The 21,942-nt window shown below is 39.0% G+C and overlaps 1 protein-coding gene across 3 annotated transcripts in view; it reads right to left on the bottom strand.

Moving 5' to 3' along the window:
- The window catches only part of TUB (TUB bipartite transcription factor), a 118,041-nt gene that overhangs the window by 85,861 nt on the left and 10,238 nt on the right, over positions 1–21,942 (bottom strand). Inside the window, exon 1 of one of the 3 annotated variants that reach the window (XM_026706643.2) lies at positions 9,153–9,412. The exons of the other annotated variants lie outside the window; for them this stretch is intronic. Coding sequence (XP_026562428.1) covers positions 9,153–9,178 — 26 coding nt within the window. The 5' untranslated portion in view covers positions 9,179–9,412. Of the gene's footprint in view, positions 1–9,152; positions 9,413–21,942 lie in introns of those variants that run through there. 3 annotated transcript variants of the gene reach the window in all.

Here is a 21,942-nt window from a genome sequence, read left to right as displayed (position 1 = left end):
TTTTTATTATATTATCTCTTTTGTTCATTAAACATGAAACTCAGTTAACTAAATATTTAGAAATGTATTACAAATATAATTGACTGGTGCTGATGATTGATACAGGTTGCTGCCAGCATCCTAGGTATTTTATTGTTTTTTGTTTTGTTTTGTATGTACAATGAATGCTTATGTAGCAGAGAAAAATTCCTTCACTTGGCTAAATAAAGTATTCTATTCTAACTAGGTCAGTAACAAAAAAGCAGAATAAGTATAACAGTCCATAGACAGGCCAGTATGGATGAGAGTAGTTTCCTCAATAAATTCTTTAACTTAATTGTGTGGAAAAATGTTTACCAAATTTCACCCCCTAATTATTAGTTTGTCAAATCTTCAACTTGCTTGATGATGAATTCTGATGACACCAAAGCCTTGTATTCTTATTCTTTTGCCAGTTGTACGCATCATTGCACTTTGCATTGTAATATCTTAAATTCAGGTTTGGCATTAGGTTTTGTTTTGTTTGTAAATGTCAACTCAGATTAGAAACAAGCAGAGGAATTGTTGCATGCTTTAAACCTAAGCTATGATAGATGGTGTGTTCTAGAATCAGACTTCATCTTATTTCATGATGACCATCCTGTATTTCTTCTACCTGTTCACACTTTCTGAAGCTACTTTTAAAAATGCAACCTGCCTTTTCATATACATAAGTGCTTTATCCACCTCCAAAAAGATTTCCATTTGCTTTTCTGTAGACAAGTACTTGTCATGTCAGATCTGCTATGCACCAAGAGAAATCCCCGAGGGCTACCCTTATACAACTCTCGCTCTTCCTTCTGTGGCAGAAGATTAGTATCAGTTAAACTAATCATCTCTGGCTGAAGTGGTAATTTCTGGGAAGTTATCAGTTTTGAAATTGCTGGTTTATATAATCAATTCAGTATACTTTAAACACAAAACATATTCCAATCATTCAGTAATACTAGTCTCATCGAGCTGTTTCTTCTCCATAGACACACATCCACACTTGATTGTTAGCTCTTCACTTTGATTGTTCCAGTTCACTGACTCAAATCATTCTTCAGTTGAACCCTGCAGAATGACTTCTGGAATATAAGCTATTCAACTCTTCACCTAGGGTCATAATTCACAAGTGATTGTACTACACAATCTCCATGAATTAGAACAGCTTGAACTGTTCTCCTCAAGTATCATACATTCTGAAAAGAACAAAAGTTCATTCCTGAAATAAATGAAAAGTTGACCTGAGCATTATTATCACATCGTACCTGTACTTTGCCAGCTGCACTGACTTCCAGATCATTCAATTCAGAGCTCTGTTTTTTAACCTCTGAAATCTTCCATAGTTCACAGATGGAATGAGTGCAAAAACCTTTTGTCTGAATGGCCGCTAGCCCACCTGGATTTACTGAAGAAGCAGTCTGAGGAAAGGAGAAAAAGGGGCAGGGGTTCCACTCAGTTTCTGGGGTGGTGTCCTTGAGACACCTAACTTGACAACTAACTTGCTTTTCGGGTTCATATAGCAACTTAATGGTGTGTGTTTGTGTATTGCTTATGTATATGTTTAATTTACCAAGCTTTTTTATGTGTGTGTGTGTATGTGTATATGTATATGTATGTATGTATGTATGTATGTGTGTGTGTGTGTGTGTGTGTGTGTGTGTGTGTGTATATATATATATATATATATATATATATATATGTACTGTATATACTGTATATATGTATACATATATGCATATATATATATATATATACATGTGTATGCATATATAAATGTATGTGTGTGTGTGTGTGTGTGTGTGTGGTGTGTGTGTATATTGTATATATACCAACATAAAGTAGGAGCACTATGTTTTGACCTACCTACCACTAACACTGTGTGTGTGTGTGTGTGCGCGTGCGTGCGTGTGTGCGTGCGTGCGCGCGCACACAAAAGCCATTGTTGCTGAGCTAAGTATCCATGCACTGAAGCAGGCCATCATTTTGCTGAATGGAGGCATTTCAAAGGGCTATTTGCTCAGATACCCAATGAAGTGAAGCACCCCTTCAAAGTACTGCACACTTTAATCACCATGGCATTCACTGGCAAAAGGAAGAGAGGCCTAATCTACCAAAACAGAAAAATGTCCAACTCTTAACAATCAACCTATATATATATATTTACAGAAAAATTATTACACAGGGATTTATTTCACAATCTAGATAAGATGCGACAATGGAGGGACACTTCATAGTAATATTGCCATCTAGATTACTTTTGCCCCTTCTGCTTCTGTGCTTCCCAGAAATGGGAATGGGAATTACAAGGGGCTGCAAAGACAGAGGAGTTCCACTTGGTGGCACCCTGGATCCAGTTTCCATGGAAATATGAAAAGCCTGTATGATTGCTGTGGAGCATTTCCATGGAAACAAGCTAAGAAAAATGTGTACAGAAGAATTGACTACTTTTGTAGTGCTAGCATACATCAATAATAGAATTACTGCTACAGTACATTATTTCCCCATTTTTAATTGAATTCAGGTAAAACAAACATATACAAATGTTGATAACTATTTAAAAAAACATTAAACATACTTTTGCTCGTCAATGAGCCATTTTACATATGGGATTGTGATAATGTCATGATTTCAGCAACACTTTATGATATATAACCTCACAACAATTCTCCCAGCATCTCTCTATGGATGCTACAGCTCTAAGAAGCTACCTCAATTCGGAGACTCATTTGTAAAGGGTTTTAGCACCAGCCCTGGGATATGTCCATCTCCCATATCTCCCATTAACAACAGTTCCAGTTTCTGCTTCCTGCAGAAACACACTTTTTAAAAACAAAAACTTTATTAAATATTAAAAAGATAAATACAAAATATAAAATGCAAAACATTTCGTTAAAAATGAAAAACACTATACACACTACACATTAATTAGACTGCTTATATATCAAATATTATTCTAATACTTATTTCATATATCTGGTTATTACTCATACTTTAACCTCTTTATACTATTCCTTATTTATTTATTTACTCACTTGAGTCTCTAAGAGCTTTCAGAAGTCAGATCAAGAGTAGAATGACACTTCCAGTCCCTGCTAGGTTTTGTGGGGAATTGAATGAATGTTTTGCTCCCTGAAAACAACAACATATAAAAAAGGGGGTAGAGCCCCACCCCAATATTTTTTTAAAAACTGATGGCAGGTGTCACAGGTGTTCTCTCCAGATTGTTGTCAAGGGATAATGGGGATTTGTTCAATTTCATTAATTATTCCTGTTGAGAGCATAGTTAGCCACACATGCTCATCAGTCAGAAAGTCAAAAAAGCTATTGGGTTGCTCCCTTCTATCCTTTTCAATTTTCCTGTATAAGAATTTGCGGATCCTGAAGTTTCATAGAACATAGAAAAATAGGCTTGGAGGTCTTCAAATTCACCCCCCTGCTAAAGGCAGGAGATTTTATACCATCTTGGCCAAATGGCTATCCAGTCTATTCTTGATAACCACCAGTGATGGAGCACCTACAACTCCAGGGGACAAGCTCTTCCAATATTTAATTGTTCTCACTCTGAGAAAATTTCTCCTTCTAGGTTGGCTCTGTCTTTCAGGGAAGGGATTAGAAGCCATTTTTTTTTTTCCTAACAGCCCACAAACTTCAGAACACATTTTCTCCAGATATATAATTAGGCCCTTCTCTCCATCCATTTTGCAAAGCAGATAAAGGTATACAGGTATTAATTCACCAGGCTTTAGGTCCTGATTGAATGATTGAGGTCCCTCATGTTTATGCATGGAGGTTGTTTGGCTGATTTGTTTAGTATTATTTCCACTTTACTCTTGCTTTGTTGTTCACCCAGAATCTTAAGTGGTTCGGGAGGCCTATTAACATTGTAAAAATAAATTATAATGTAATTTTTTTCTGGCAAAAATTAAACCAGCTAAAACATTTTTTAAAAGAAATGAATGTTTGTATGTTAACTTGAAAATTACTATTCCAATAGTGAGTAAGTCTGGTTATTTTTCCACAAGCATGAATATAGAAATAATCAAAAAAAGTTTAATTAGATCAATTCAATGCTTAGATTAGGCAAAGTCAAAATCTTTTAAAAATCCCAATATCTGAAGATCTCTTCAAGCAGACTGATAAAAACAAACAAAATGAAAAAGGTAAAGAGAAAAAAAATCTGATATTATGTTGGCATTTAACTACAGTCTTTCTTAGAATGTGGAATTAGGATCATTTAATACCTTATTTTCAATTCTTTTTTGAATCATTCAAAACAGAAGAATAAGCTTTAATAGAATATTCATTTTAATGACAGCAATTGCTCCTAACAAAGATAATTTTAACTTTTTCCATCTACAAAAACCCTGCCAGTATATTTTCCAGCTGTGTAATTAGTTGCTTTTAAATAGGTTCTTAATTTTTTTTGTCAGATAAATCCCCAAATATTGAACCTTTTTAGCAGTGACATTAAACCCCATTTGGAAGATCTACCTCCTAAAAGAACTGTGTGAAAGTAGGAGATTCTAGAATGTAGCCTTCAGACCATGAAAGAATATACAGATTCTTCTGGATGACATTTATAAAATAAAGATTTATGGAAAAATAATGGGTAGCGTTCAATAAGCAAGATGTCTCTGAAGAGCTCAAGGTTGACTCAGCCTTCCATCCTTCCGAGGTCAGTAAAATGAGGACTCAGATTGTTGGGGCAATAGTCTGACTCTATAAACAGCTTAGAGAGGGCTTAAAACACTATGAAGCAGTATATAAGTCTAAGGGCTATTGCAGTTGCAATTGGGAAGCAAAGAAAAAGAGAAAGGAAGCGTTTTATTGACATGATGTGTGACTTAAATGCCTAGAGGGCATAAACCTTACACCTGAAGAATTAAATTAATTAATCACTTAATCTTTAAAAATCCAAGGGTTTGTTGTCTTTTATAGCAATAGCTGTTTAGAGTTCTTGACAGCAGTAGAAGTTTACTTGCTGTAGAATAAGGATTCTTCATTAAATCTAAAAGGTGTATATATATTTTTATATAGCAACATTTTATCTGCCTAAACAAGCGCAGTTAAAGAAGGGCAATGCAGAATTCTTTCTTCAGCACTTTAAGAGCTACCTTGGAGATGGGTCATGAGGGAACTATCTTTCAACAGGTTTTGAAATAACTGTTGAAAATACCAGTTTAGCATCTGCTGATGTGTGTTGTTGGCTTTATATGTACACCAGAGCAAAGAAAATAGATTTCTGAGGAAACGTCAGCAGTTTGGGTCAAGAAGGACAAGGTTTCTTTGCTTTTTAGAACTGACAGCTTTAACCCTTTTTGAAACAAGAAGATAAATCAGAGGTCTCCAAACTTGGCAACTTTAACACTTGTGGACTTCAACTCCCAGAATTCTCCAGCCAGCTATGCCCTTCTCAGAAATCCAATTCCAAAATGTTCCACTCACTGCGTTTTTTCCTCCTCTCCCCCTGTCCCTTCAAACATACTTTTTTTAAAAAAAAATTATTTTGCTCAAGACAAGGTTAATGCAAAATACAAAACAAAGTGACAAAGAACACAAAACAATAAAAAAGGTGCATTAACCCTGTAGTTGAATACTGATTAATATATTACTACATTACTTCCCACTCCTTGTGAAACAGGCTCTCTTTAAACTACTAAATCTATTTGCAAATTATTGACCTGTCTTCTGTATTTGTGACAAAGTAGTTAACAGAAATAATAATAATATAATAACAAGAACAACAACAACAACAAGAACAACTTGGTTGATACCTAAAATGCTGGCAGCAACCTGCATCAACTATCAGTGCCGGTCAATTTTATTTGTGATACATTTTTAAATGTTCAGTTGACTCAGTTTCATGTTTAATGAATAAAAGAGGTAATAAAACAAAGCAAAATTAAAGTTTCTCTGTTAACAAACTGTTATTGTAATCCACTCGTAGAAAATTGACCATGGCATCTTATCTATCTCAAATCATCAAACATCCTTCCTTCCCTCCCAGGCAGATTGGGAAGGATCCAGAAAAGCTGGAGAAGAATGAGGACAAATCCATTCTGTTGGTGGAAAGACCCAGTAGGATACAATTCAAGTCAGAAGTTTTCTGTCTAACCCCCAAGATAATGTTAATTGTGGTCAAAGAGGAAGTTGTTATAGAAAGAACCCATGATTGACTAATGTGTCAAAAGGAACATCAGGATCTAAGGGATTAGAAAATTATTTATTGGACATTTATTATATAATGATTACCTTGACAGCCTCAATAAGGTCACTTCTCTCATTATCTGTCAAGCAAATACTGGGAAACGGTAACTTAATATACAAGTAGCCCTCAACTTATGACCACAATAGAGCCCAGAATTTCTGTTGTTAAGTGAGACATTTGTGAAGTGAATTTGCCCCATTTGAAGTGAATTTGCCCCATTGTTCTTGCCACAGTTAAGTGAATCACTGCAATTGATAAGTTAGTAACAAGATTTCGCTTGTCAGAAGGTTGCAAAAAGGAAGCATGTGACCTTGGAACGCAACAACCATCATAAATATGAACTAGTCGTCAAGCATCTAAATTTTGATCACATGATCATAGAGATGCTGCAAAGGTTGCAAGTGTGATCATAAGTCACTTTTTCAGTGCTGTTGTAACTTTGAACGGTCACTAAATGAATGGTTGTAAGTTGAGGTACAGATACATGGGTTTTTTAGAATATTATTGAAGGCCAGGGAACCTGCAATGGGTCAAAAAAAAAGTTCATGGGAGCCCCAACCATTTAATAAAATCTTTGTCCCTTTTTAAAATGTGCAAAAAACCTCAGTCAAAGAACAATTCAAGAGTTTATTTACTTTTCCTTTTTTTTTTTACTTCTGAGATTTTCAGTGAAGGCAGCATAAAATAAGACAACATTTTATTATAGCTACTAAAATATTATTTTGTACCAAAATAAAACTGCAAACATAATTCTTTTTAAGGCAGCAGCATGTGAGGGTTGAACTGGGAAAAATACGATAACACCATTTTGAAAAATTGATATTTGAGAAATACTGACAAGGTGCCCAGAATTTAAAGCTAGTAAGGCATCCACAACACTCAACTGAACTGAAATATACTGTTTTCTGTGTAGATGTCTTATTTCTGTATAGTAAGATGGTTAGAAAAATTCCATTTCTTTGTAAGATAATTAAAGATATCTGGTGCTCTTGTGTTACTATGCTTACTTACATATATTTTATTTATTTATGATTTATTTAGTGTATGGCAATTTATATATACACTGCATAATATAAGATGAAAATTTGTAAGAGCTAACACAATCTACTCACAAAAACTGTTACTATAGAATTGAAAGCAATTCTGAAACATTATATTAGACAACTAAAGTTATAGCCAAAAAGTGATTGCATTAGACAACTGAGGTCCCTTCCACTCTACCATTCTAAAACATCCTGAAACCATTTTTTGCCATCAAATAAATAGATTATTTTATTTTTTTATGTCTGTGTTATCCCAATATAAATCTTAGAATAGCTACAAAGCTCTAGCCCAGGGGTGTCAAACTCGATTTGATTGAAGGTTGCATCAAGATTGTGTTTGACCTCAGGGGGCTGGGTGGGCATGGCCAGGGTGGGCGTGGCTAGGTCAACTTCACTTGTGTCAGGGGCACCTGTGGTGATCTGGGCGGGGCTGAGGGGGATCCATTGTTTCCAGTGGAGGAAGGCAAGACCAGTGAGAGCACCAAACCCTTGTCCTCCATCTTGCCGCCTGCTGGAGGCCAAGTGCTAAGGCAGGACTTTCCTTCCTTCCTTCCTTCCTTCCTTCCTTCCTATCTTCATTTTCTTCTTTTTCTTTCCCTTTTCATTCTCCTTTCTTCTTCCTTCCCCTCTTTCCTTCTTTTTCTTTGTCTTTCTTCTTTCCCTTTCCCTTTTCCTGTCCTTTCTTGGATGCTTAAATGCAAAAGAGGAAACATTTCTCCTTTAATTTTGTTTTGCTTTTATTTTGTTTTGCTAGCCCTCCACCAATGAAAATGGAGCTGGAGGGACCATACATGGCCCCCTCGGGCCCCATTTTTTGCCTGGACAGCCTTTTGCAGTCCTCTACCAGTGAAAATGGAGCTGGAGGGACCATGCATGCCCCCCCGGGCCCCATTTTTTGCCTGGACAGCCTTTTGCAGTCCTCTACCAGTGAAAACAGAGCCCAGAGAAGCCATGTGTAGGCCCCCTGGGTGCCATTTTTGGCCTGAATGGCCTCCTGCAGCCCTCTGCCAGTGAAAAGGATGCACATGGCCCCCCAGGAGGCCATTCAGGCCGAAAATGGGACCTGGGAGGACCACGAGCTCCATTTTTGCTGTCAAAGGCACCTCAGACTGGTCCTTTGCTATTTCCAGGGTGGCCCCATGGCCCACGGGCCTTGAGTTTGACACCCCTGTTCTAGCTCATTACAAACATTCCAGAGTGTTTTTTTTTTATCTTGGCCACTTTCTTTTATGGTAGGAGAAACTGTACTACAATTTCAATACAGATCATATAAATAGGAAATATGAAATGCCTGGTCTGCTTACAGTTAAATATCCCTTTCAATGCCTTTTCCATGGATGTATTATTTAATGGTGCTGTCCTGTGTGTGTTCACTCAGAGGTACATTCCAGTTAATTGAATTGGTCCGACAATGAAGGAAACGTAGATTGAAGGATACTACAAACATTACAACTTATTTATAGGTCTGTTTGTCACAGCTGTCAGTTTCCCCACCTTTAGACTTTAGTCTTTTATTGCAAAGCATTAATATTCATCTGATAACATTTTCTCCCTAAACCTCACTCTAGTTTCACCCTTTATACTATTCAATACTCTTCTTCACACTGACACGATTCTGCAAGAACCTTTTATATGCAAAAGAAGCATCATTTTTTGCAAGAAGATGAATTATGTGATGAAAAAAATCACAGCATATTACCATGGACCGTAAGATGAGAAAGGCAGAAAATGCTAAAACTTGTGCACATTTCAGCAGGAAGATCTCCCTTTATCAGGTATGTTAACTTATAATCTGAAAAGCTGTCAGTTGTGGCAACATAAAAGCAATGCATTTTATCACACAGCAGCAATGAAGCAATGAGGACTGGTATCTAACAACAAGATTTCATACTTACTAGTTTGTTGAATTATAAGAAGCCATGTTTGGTTCTGATTATAAATTTGAATGATTGGAAAGTTTCTGTTATAGCTTGAATGAAATCCACTGATTCAGTCTGTCTTTAGTCCTAGGGGTTGGTTGATCTCTTCATAAGTCTCTCCAATACCAAATCTATTCAGCTCAGTTCCTAAAGTAGCCAGCACAATAGTGCAAATTGTTTCTTCTCAGGGTTATGTCACACACTTGATTACTTAGTGCTCAGTCATTTTCATCAATGTTTGAACTCCTCCCATTGTAAAGTATTCTGTTTGTGTTTCCATTAGCAGCAAGGAAATTGCATCTGCATACATGAATTACCAAGACAGACGCCTTTATAAATGTAGATATTTCTTTCTTTTATATATATGTATATGTGTGTGTGTGTGTGTGTTGTGTATTCGTCTGACGAACACAATACAGAAGCCTGATGATGGCAGATGAGATTCTGCCGAACCGCTGCCACAACTTTAAAAGCACAACTATAATGATGTGGGAAAATACCCAAACAAAGCTGAATACCATATATATGTATGTATTAATGTATGTATGTATGTATGTATGTATGTATGTATGTACGTACACATACACATACATATAAAAAACCTGAACCATTTTTAGATGTGCTTATCAACAAACAAGAAGATGGAAATTCAGTATCACAAGGCCACAAACTCCCCACGCAATTGAATTTCAGCAACAACCATCCACTGTCACACAGAAAGAGTTGCATCAGAACATTGTGTCACAGAGTGAGAACCCAAGCTGAACAGCTGGAGAGTAGATACCTACATAAACAATTCAGGCCGAGTCAGTACCCACAATCATTTGTTACAAGTTGTCTCTGCAACACAGTGGGGAAAGAAAGGAAGAAACAAGGTACAAGACCAACTACACGGCACACCCTGCCATGCATCCAAAACATTTTGGAAGCAGTAGAATGCAGCTTTGAGAACTGCAAGTGGGCATCGCACACTGCCTAGAGGTTACCATATGAGAACAAATTGTGCATTGGAAACATCACTTGGAGGTGGGAGATACTTCCAGTGTAATCTATCAGATCCCCTGCATGATTTGGCCTTAAGACTATGTCGGACAGATGGGAAGGAAGCTAACCACCAGATTGCAAGAACACAAGACAGTGGTCAGATGAGGAGACCTGAACTCATGGGTAACCTCACATTGCAGTGAAGAAGAACATACAATTCCTTTTGCAGCTATTAAGACTGTTGGACAAGTAGACACAAAATCAGCCAGGGAAATGATTGAAGTCTGGGCAACAGGCCCGTTGTCAAGTCAACAGGAGTGCTGATTTACCATCAGCTTATCAAGTACTTAGGAGGCAAAGATTTGGCAGCAGGAGGAAAACAACGGCCAACAACTTAATAACCAGCTATCAACACCCCAATCAACATCTAAAAAGCCAAATACAACGGGCACCATATAGACACCACACACAGAATAGCCCAAAGCACATAAAGAGGCATTCCCTGAGGATGGGCTCCAGCACAAGTCTGAAAGCTCGAAAGTGTAAACCTCTGGTCCCAGGGACCGACTCAGATTGGATTCTGCACCATTATCCTGGGACATGTATTCATGGGACCTTCATTTGTGACTATCAACTGTATGAAAGAAAGGTATCTGTGGCCTGACTCTGATCACCAACTTCACTTTATGTCCAAAAATCAGGACTGATAAAAGGTCCCAAATGTCTAATTGTATAAGGACCTTGGGAGTTAGCCATTAAACTTGTGTAGAAGTCTGCATTCAGAGATTCTGTGGAGCATTCCATCTTTTTCCTACCGGAATATGCCACTTTAATCCTTAGGTGGCTGAACCAGAGGTGGTATTCAGCAGGTTCTGACCAGTTCTGAAGAACTGATAGAGGAAATTCTGAGTAGTTCAAAGATTCGGCAAATACCACCTCTGACTGGCCCCACCCCCATCTATTCTCTGCCTTCCGAGTACCACCTGATTGGCTGGGTCTTCTTTTGTTGCCCTGCACAGGAGAACGGAGCTGGAAAGCAGGTTAGTGGGGTGGGGAGGGAATGGAGATTTTACAGTATCTTTCCCCTGCCATGCTCACCAAGCCACACCCACCAAGCCACACCATGCCCACCAAAGCCATGCCCACAGAACCGGTAATAAAAAAAATTGAATCCCACTACTGGGCTTCACCACCATATCCAGAACACAATAAATACCACCAATTCCAGGTTTACTTCTGTTCCTGGAACAACTAGACTGACACACTCAGATAAAAAAAAGCAGAATATCCTATGCACCGCACAAACAGTTTTGCATATGCTTGCTCACCACCATGATAAGGTCACTATTTTTAATCATTTTTTTAATTCTATTTTTAAGAGATAGTCAGGTTGGTCTTTTGTTGATTTGTTTTTGCTATAAAATTGAGGGTGGATAAGAACGCTTTCCTTGTTCACCAGCAGACACTCCTTAATTGCCTGAGACATTTCTCCATTCATCTGTTGACCAGGAAGAAGATTCTATTCCTGTGACTTTGGATGTAATCCAAAGAGTTGGTTAGTCTTGGTAGCATGCTTGCATTTACATATTCTAAACCCCCCGCACAAAAAAGGAGACTTGACATCTTTAATCTAATAATCTTTGAAACAGTGGCATCTATTCTTTACAGCATGTTTCCAAACCTCCATGGAATCTTTATAGAAGAATAGCACTGTGACACAGAGCATAGATTGTATTGTGTCTCTGCACTCATTACTACTTAAACCTCTAAACAAATACGTGTATTAATAAGTTGATGCTTATTCCATTCAGAAGGAGGCGAGTGGATGTTGTTGATTTACTCTCCTTTCTACATGCTTTACCAGGGCAAAAGCCAACAAGTTGATATTTTAAATATCATCTCAAATTTTGTAGACTAATCAATTCAGGAATCTGGCAATCAAGTTTCCTTTTCCATTTTAATCAAAATAGGGCTTTTCTTAGATTTGTAAAACAAATGGGAGCCCTTTCTAAAACAAAAAAATAAAATAAAAATGATGCAACTGAAATAAAACTGCACCTTGCAGTTCCACCCAGAGGACACCAGGGGGATTTCTGAGCAGTATTTTCTTCTGAAAGGGGTTCACAGTACTTTGCAAATACTATTGCAAGTTAAAAACCAGTGTTCCACATTCCCATTACTTCCTGTTATCTGTTGTTGTTTTTTTGAATTCTTGTATTGTATAGCCATGGTTACTTTAATATTGTTTTAAAAAGAGAAAACTGGGAGCCTTTTCAAACCTTTGGGGAGCTCTGATTTAAGATCATTGTTTTAGTCTGTACCCGAACCTTTTGCCCCAGCAGCAAATCTGTGATTCATAAATAACGGATCTTTGTGTATATACTACCATGTTTCTCACAAAATAAGGCCGGGCCTTATTTCTTTTTGAGCCCCCCCAAAACGGCTAGGATATCTTTTCCGGGGTGAATTAATTTCTTTCCCCACCCCCTGCGCACCAGCGCCGTCTCCAACAACAGTATCTGAGTCGCTCCCGCTTTTCCCATGTCCCCGTAACAACAGGAAAAAAAGGTTTTGAGGTACCTGAGAGCGCCGCACGCTGCATTTTGGTTTAATCCCAAACGGCTGGGTGGGTGTGAGAAGAGCCGAGCGAGCATCTCTGCTACTGCTACTCTTGGTGCTCCAGCCTCGGGCTCTGCAAGTTTGCAAAAGTCCTGGTGCACAGCCCGTTCCTGTATTCCAAGCGTGCAGGCCAAGTTGCAGCTGTCCCTCTCTCACCAGCACCGTCTCCAATAACAGTGGCAGCAGCAGCAGGAACCGTGGAAACGTTTCAGCCACTTCTTGGATGGGGGAGCCACCTCTGTAACTTCCACAATTCCTGCTGCTGCTGCCACTGTTATTGGAGATGGCGCTGGTGAGAGAGGGACAGCTGCAGCTCAGCCTGGGCGCTTGGAATGCAGGAATGGGCTGCACACCGGGACTTTTGGAAACTTCCAGAGCCCAAGGCTGGAGCACCAAGGGTAGCAGCAGCAGAGATGCTCACGTGGCTCTTCTCACGCCCAACCAGCTGCTCAGGATTAAACCAAAATGCAGCGTGCGGCACTCCCAGGTACCTCAAAATGTTTTTTTTCCCTGTTGTTACGGGGATGGGGGAAAAGCAGGAGCGACTCAGATGCTGTTGTTGGAGATGGCGCTGGCCAGAGAGGCGCCAGCACTGGTGGGAACCGTGGAAGCTATGGAGGCCTGAGAAGCGGCTGAAACGCTGCCCGACATCCATGCTGACACCACCTGCCTGCTGACCTGGGTAAGGGAGGGGTAAATGAGCCCTCTGTGTTCCACCATGATTGGCTGTTAGGAGCGGCTGATGTTGAGGCGTAGCTGCCCGCGGGGCACTCCTAATAGCAAGTTCCCCCCCCCCACCTTCCCTCCCCCAATTTCGCATGTTTTAAACTTGGCCTAAATTTGGGGGGAGGGGCTTAATTTCATTTTATGCCTAGAAAACATGCTGGGTCTTCCTATTGGAGGGGGGCATATTGTTGGAGAAACATGGTATTTGCTTAAATCTCAGCTTTGCCAAAGCCACTTTCCAGCCAGAAGGACATTTTCTGAATAATCAAAGCATTTTGGAAAAGGAAGTCCCTCAACTACTCCTTCTAAGTATTTCTTTAACATTTCATCAATTAATAAAGGTAAATATAAAGGCTACCCACTATCAAGTTGTGTCTGACACTAGGGGACAGTGATCATCTCCATTTCTTAGCTGAGGGAGCCAGCATTGTCCCAAAACATTTCTGTGGTCATGTAACCAGCATGACTATACGCCGTGGTGCACAGAAAACTGTCAACTTCCAAACTAAGTATCTACTGGCATTAGCATACTTTTGAACTGCTGGGTGGGCAGGAGCTGATACAATAATGAGAACTCACCCTGCCATTGGATGCTCTGGTTTCAAACCTAGGCTGTCAGTTTTCTAACTGACAAGCTCGGTGTTTTTAAACCGCTGAGCCATCACGCCTCTTTAAACTCAGGCTAACAGTCTGAGTTTAAAGTCTGAGGATTTAAGACAGAGAACTTAGTCAATTTGCTTTGATTCCCTTCCATAAATGTTTAATATAAGGACACCATCCCTCACAACAGAGAAGAAAAAAAGAGCATCCACGAAGTATTTGTTGTCTACTATTTTGATCCGCTGCCCATATGTGCTTTTCAGATAGACTGATACAACTCCCAGAATTTCAGCTCATTAAATGAGCAGGTCATTAGTTATTACAGATGTTTTGTTTTGCCCTCCAACAGAAGCCTCACCATCAAGATGGTTCCTACCAGTGGTGGGATTCAAACATTTTTACTACCAGTTCTGTGGGTGTGGCTTGGTGGGCATGGCGGGGGAAGGATACTGCAAGGATCCCATTCCCTCCCCACCCCATTAACCTGTTTTCCAGCTCCATTCTCCTGTGCAGGGCAACAAAAGAAGACCCAGCCAATCAGCTGGGACTCGGGAGGCAGAGAATAGATGGGGGCTGGGCCAGTCGGAAGGGGTATTTGTTGGTTCTCCAAACTACACAAAATTTCTGCTACTGGTTCTCCAGAACTGGTCAGAACCTGTTGAGTACCACCTCTGGTTCCTACCCCTATTTAAAATCATAATGTGATCAAAACCATTACAAAACTCACTTGGTCAAATAATTGCAAATGGATAGGAGAGCATTAATAAGAGTTTCCAGTCTAAATCTTATGAAACTCAAATGCTTAACTCCCCTAGAAATCATTGCCAAAATTAGAATTGAAATGAAGTGGAGGAAAATTGATTATATATATCACTCCAATTTGTTACCAGTCTGCATGGCTTACATAATACAACAATAGAGCCAAAAACATCACACAAGGGTTTCATCACCCTCTCTAACACAAAGACTGGGATTTTAAGGTCTTATTTAAATAGAACCAGTGTGGGAGCCCTACAAATCTCTTGGGACATGATGTTCCAGAGGACAGGTATATCTAAAATGCTATGAGATTCATACATGCTTAAAACAAGTCCTTTAAACACAAGCATGCACACACCCCAGAGAGCTGTGAAGTTAAAGTGAGAAACAAAAAATACTCATTTTAACACCATGCTACATATTTAATTTCAGTCTTTGCTTTTCATGTAAGAAGGTGATGGTTTAAGCCAGATGGTGGTGTTTCAGCTCTCCAAAGATAAAAGTTGCAGAAAACTTGAGATGATTGCTGTCATCACATGAACTGTGAAATTCCAAGAATGAGGCAGACTAGAAAAAATATGTAATTTATAAGCTCTCCAGGCTGTATAATTTTTATTATGCATTTTTTCTGTGGTTATGGAACTTATGCCAATTTTATTTTTAACGGCTTTTTGGTGGCTGTGACTTATTTTATTCCTTTTCAAAAGTATTTTAAACTTTTAAAAACATTTTAAATGGTTTAACCATTTGTTACTTAGACAAGTTATGCTATATACCCATCAGTATCGATGAATAAATGTTCAATTCATTTTTTTCTTTTTTGGGGAATATAAATAAGACCCATTTTTATTTTTACTAACCAATATTAACTTAGCTGCAAATAGTACATATGCTTGTATTGAGCTACTCAAACTGCCTGCCTAGACTGAGCTGGTTAGGTTAGGTTAGGTTAGGTTGGATTGAATTGAATTGAGTTTGATTGACTTGAGTTGGGTTACATTAGATTAGGTTACATTAGGTTAAGTTAGATTAGGTTAGGGTGGGGTGGATGGAGGTGAGTTAGTTGCATTGGAGTTACTCCTGTTTTTAGAAAATAATAGTAACATCAAAAATCACTCTCCCCACAACTTAATAACCTGTTATAATTATATTAGGAAATGTAAAGTAGAAAATAAGGAGATATGGTGGCTCAGTGGCTAAGACACTGAGCTTATCAATCAGAAAGGTTGGAAGTTTGGCAGTTCAAATCCCTAGCGCCGTGTAACGGAGTGGGCTCCCATTGCTTGTCCCAGTTTCTGCCAACCTAGCAGTTCAAAAGCATGCAAAAATGCAAGTAGAAAACTAGGGGCCACTTTGGTGGGAAGATAACAGCATTCTGTGTGCCTTTGGTGTTTAGTCATGCCGGCCACATGACCAGGGAGACGTCTTCAGACAGCACTGGCTCTTTGGCTTTGTAACATCATTTCCCCATAGAGCCGGAAACGACTATGTGCATATGTGTGAGGGGATCCTTTACCTTAACCTTTAAAGTAGAAAATGAATTTACATTGCTGGCAACATTCAAGCATTGAAAACCTATTTTTAATAATCTTTTATATAGTGTTGATGAATGCTCAAGTAAAAAGAAAACAAACAAGACATTATTATTTTTTAAAAAAATCCCTCAAGTAATTGGAGCCATTTAATCAGCCTGTTGGGAATGATGATCTCTATCTGGCTGCTGTTCACTGGCTGCTGTTTGGATAGAAATGCTCAGGCCCCTCACTAAATTCTAAGCAAGCATCCTTCTTCCTCACCCTCTCCTTTTCTCCCTCCCCATCCCCAGAATAATCCAGAATAGAAAGTATGTTTAGAGATAGTTCCAAAGCACTGACCAGCCTGGGCAGATAATCACCAATAGCAACAACATAGAATTAAATATCCCTTCTTCTTGGGCCTCAGGGCAATAAATAACTAAAACAGAGGCAAGAAATAGCAGCCTTGTGATTGCACTCAGGGGGCCATTGAGAGAATCTTCTCATTAAAGACAACCTTTAATGAAGGAAACGATTCTCATTGTTGGATGGTATTAATTCTTCCGCTTTGAGAGCAATGTCTGTACTGGCAATGCAGTACAGAACCTTGTTACAATCCCTTCGATTGCCTTACCGGCAGTCGTTTGTGTAGACAAACTTCTTTAATTTTTTTTAAAGAAATCACCACTTAAACACTGACATTTGGCAACTCCAAATCTCCATCAACAAATGCTCTGTCCTACATATTGATATTAAAAAAGAAAAATCAGTATACCAAATACAAACTAGGCAGATACGACCTCGTTGATGACCCTCACTCTGTCTCTAATGATCTAAGTGCTAAAGCTCACTGTAACAGCATTGCCAAAAAGGCATTAAGAGTTGTAAATCTAATTTTACAAAGCTTCTCCTCTGGAAATCTTGAATTGCTAACTAGCGCATACAAAACCTTTGCTAGACCAATACTCGAATACAGCTCATCTGTCTGGAATCCGCACTGTATATCGGACATCAATACAATTGAGCGAGTCCAGAAGTATTTCACGAGAAGAGTATACACTCCTCTGCTTGCAACAAAATTCCCTATATCACCAGGCTTGAAATTTCAGTCTTGGACAATCTTGAACTATGCCGCCTATGGTTGGACTTAAGCGTAGTGCACAAAATTATCTGCTACAATGTCCTACCAGTCAATGACTACTTCAGCTTCAACCGCAACAATACAAGAGCACACAACAGATACAAACTCAATGTAAACTGCTTCAAACTTGATTGCAGAAAGTATGACTTCAGCAACAGGGTGGTCATGGCCTGGAATGCACTACCTGACTCTGCAGTTACATCCTCAAACCCCCACTTCTTTAACCTCAAACTATCCACTACTGACCTCACCCCATTCCTAAGAGGTCTGTAAGGGGCGTGCATAAGTGCACCATCGTGCCTCCCGTCCCTGTCCTATTGTCCCCATTTATTCGTACCTATTTCCTGTATTCTTACTCATGTTTATACTTATACCTATTATCTTGCAAGTGATTGATAAATCAAATCAAATTAAAAAAAAAAATTATACAAATTCCCATTTCATGAGCCTTTTGCCCTGTATGTTTATGTGTCTGTTGTATGTCATTTATTCACTTAACTTTTTTAAACCCTGACTTTCATTTTTCAGATCTGAAACACAGGTCATTTGCATATTCAGGTACAGCTAGTCCTCCACTTATGACCACAACTGTGCCCAAAATTTCTCTTGCTAAATGAGTCATTTGTTAAGTGAGTTTTGCCTCATTTTAGAACCTTTCTTGCCATTGTTGTTAAGTGAATCGCTGTAATTGTTCAGTTAATAACACAGTTGTTAAATGTATCTGGCTTCTCTGTTGACTTTGCTTCTCAGAAGGTCACAAAAGGTGATCATGTGACCTTGGACACTGTAACGGTCATAAATATGAGTCAGTTACCAAGAGTCTAAATTTTGATCACGTGACTGTGTGGATACTGCAACAGTCATAAGCGTGAAAAATCTTCATAAGTCACTTTTTTAAAGTTCCATTGCAACCACGAATGGTCACTAAGCAAACTGTTTTAAGTCAAGGATTACCTGTAGTCATTTAGCCACCCACAACTTGGACCAGCAAAGTGATCCCCAAGTAAAACTGTGACTGTGCTTATCTTTCTTTGGTTTTCTTTTGTTTTGTAGATATAGCAATAGCACTTAGACTTATATACCACTTCACAGTGCTTTACAGCCCTCTCTAAGCAATTTACAGAGTCAGCCTGTTTCCCCCAACAATCTGGGTCCTCATTTTACCCACCTCAGAAGGATGGAAGGCTGAGTCAGCCTTGAGCCTGGTGAGATTCGATCTGCCAAATTGCAGGCTGCAGCAGAAGTAGCTTGCAGTACTGCACTCTAACCACTGGACCACCCGGGCACTGATATATAACAGTCATAAATGTGAGGATTCAGCATAAAGTTACTCTTTCATCATTATTGTAACTGCAAACTGTCACTAAGTGAGGCAGTCGCTAAAGGAAAGCTGCCTGTACATTCAGCAAAATGACAGTTCACTAAAAGATTAAACAATAGCCTCTCTTGTTCCATAAAGGCGTGAAGACTAAACATTTTGGTCCTCTCTCTGAATGGGGACTTGCAAGATCCTGTCAAAGGATAAGTCTCTACACCAGGTAACCCAGAGTTGGTATTTAGAGACTGAGGAAAAGTGGCACGGAGAGATATATTTTCATTCTGCTTTTCATACAACTGTTTAAGATGGCTGACATGGTATCCTCTCCTATTGTTCCCACACAATCACCATCCTGTAAGGATAACTGTCCCAAAGTCATCCAAAAAACTTATGTAAACTAAAATCTGGATCCCCTTGTACAAGCTCAACACTTTAACCATACCAGCTCCATTCCAGAAGGACAAGTAAAACCTAAATCAAGAATGGAAATTTTTCGAGTCGTTTTCCAAGGTTCTAGTACTAAAATAGGAAACTTGGTTCCCAACAACATTTACCACCAACTCAATTTCTGCTGATGACACTACTGTAGATCATTTAGTATCAAAGGGGGTATTCAGCAGGTTCTGACCAGTTCTGGAGAACTAGTAGTGGAAATTTTGAGTAGTTCAGAGAACCGGCAAATGCCACCTCTGACTGGAGATTTTACAGTATCCTTCCCCTGCCACACCCACCAAGCCATGCCCACAGAACCGGTAGTAAAAAAAATTGAATCCCACCACTGTTTAGCATGATAAAAAATAAAAACAATAAAGCATGGTGAAGATCTCCAAAGGGATATTTTTATGTTATGGGAATGGACATCAAAACACTGGTTTGCACAGAACTGGATAGATTAATATTAGAACTAAAAAATAAAGAGGAGAGAGAATACTATGATACATGGAACAGATTTTACCAATGGTTGAAACTGAGAGGTGGGAGTCAGAACGTAAATAAATTAGGCTAAATAGACCCAGAATGTGACATTATATACAGGGGTGGGATTCAAAATTTTTAACAACTGGTTCTATGGGCGTGGCTTAGGTGGTGGGTGTGGCTTGGTGGTCATGTGACTGGGTGGACATGGCTTGGTGGTCATGTTATTGGCTGGGTGTGGCCAACTCAATATCACTCACATCGAAGCATGCATCTCCTCGCCTGGCCTCTCATGACTGTGAGGATGCTGCAACTGTCGTAAGTATGAAAAATGGTCATAAGTCACTTTTTTCAGTGCCATTGTAACTTTAAATGGTCACTCCACACAAGCAAAGTACCAGCAAAGAAGGGGAAAAGAACTCCAGATAAGTTCCTGAGACAGGAAGTCTAGTCCTGCCAAGAATGCAATAAGGGTTAATGGAGAGGCAATTTCTGTAAGCAACACCAGAATGTTTCCTTCCTGCCTTCCTTACAGGATTAGGCCAGTAATTTCTTCTAACAACCGGTTCTCTGAACTGCTTAGAATGTTAACAACTGGTTCTAGCAAATAGGTGCATAGAACTGGTAGAATCCCACCCCTGATTATATATGTACCAAAATGAGTATATTGGTCAAAAATAACTGTACAAAACTAGCAATATATAAATAGTAGGCATGTTATCTGTCTTTTATTCCAGTATGTATGACAGAGGAAATGCCAGGAAGGTCACATTGTGTTCAATATTTATATATGTAAATAATAAATATATATATTTAAAAAATGGCACATGTCATTCAACATAAGCAAGTGTAAAGCGATGAATGTTGGTGTCAAAAATCCTAACTACTCATAGAAACATGTGATCAGAGCTAGCCGTGACTGATGAGGTTGATGAAAATCAAGGTAGGAGGCTGACACAGGGTGCATCCACTGTTTAAAAAGTCCAATAGTGCAGGAGGCAAAATAAGAAAGAGTACTGATAATCTAGTTGCTAATATCATAAGACCTAACATAAATCCATGGTGGAACGCCATCTGTAATATGGTGTGCAGTTCTGGTTATTGCACATTTTAAAAAGATATAATACTGCTAGAGAAGGTTCCAAGGAGGGCAGCAATTTTTGCCATTCTTTACCTACTAGAAAAAGTACAGAAGTAGCTGTAAGTAACAGAGTCACCTTAGCATGGATTTGATATCAAAATGAGACACAGGCTATAAAAATAACTCTTGTTGCACAAAAGTTGTGGAGAGGGGAAAAAACAGATCCTCTTTGCTCTGGATATTTTTGGCTTCAGCATAGACTTGAGAAGAACTTCTCATATCTATCTATCTATCTATCTATCTGTCTGTCTGTCTATCTCTATCTATCTATCTATCTATCTATCTATCTATCTATCTATCTATATCATCTATCATCTATTTATTTACCTACCTATCATCCATTATCTATCTAACATCTATATCGTCTATCTATCATCTATATCTATCTATCATCTATCATCTATCTACCTAATTTATATAGTCACTCATCTCTCAAGCATGTATTGTACAATTTGTTGGACTTTTAGTTGGACTTTTAGTTTTGTTTTTGTTTTTTCAAGGAAAAGGTACACTGCATAGCAGTGGTGGGATTCAAAAACATTTACTACTAGTTCTGTGGGCATGGCTTGGGCCTGGTGGGGCCTGGTGGGTGTGGCAGGGGAAGGATACTGCAAAATCCCCATTCCCTCCCTACCCCACTAACCTGCTTTCCAGCTCCATTCTCCTGTGCAGGGCAACAAAAGAAGACCCAGACGATCACCTGGCACTCGGGAGGCACAGAATAGATGGGGCAGGGCCAGTCAGAAGTGACATTTGCCAGTTCTCCGAACTACCCAAAATTTCCACTACCGGTTCTCCAGAACTGGTCAGAACCTGCTGAATACCACCTCTGCTGCATAGGTGAAGGAGGTGCTTAATTTACTACAGTATATCTAGTAAAAAGCTATTTTTGAATCAGATTTATGTCCCAGGTTGTAATTTCCCTCTTTTCTCCATGCACTTGGCTTTAAAATGGTTGCATGACGTATGCAGTGTTTGCTGGAAATGAGACAGTATCCCAGACAATAAGCAGATAGAGAAACATTCTTTTCTAATTCTGAGTGAATCAG

Source organism: Pseudonaja textilis, chromosome 1 (assembly GCF_049901715.1).
Source record: "Pseudonaja textilis isolate UNSWEBS1 chromosome 1, rPseTex1.2, whole genome shotgun sequence".
In the NCBI taxonomy this organism is placed as follows: Eukaryota; Metazoa; Chordata; class Lepidosauria; order Squamata; family Elapidae; genus Pseudonaja; species Pseudonaja textilis.
This window is presented reverse-complemented; position numbering and strand designations above follow the sequence as displayed.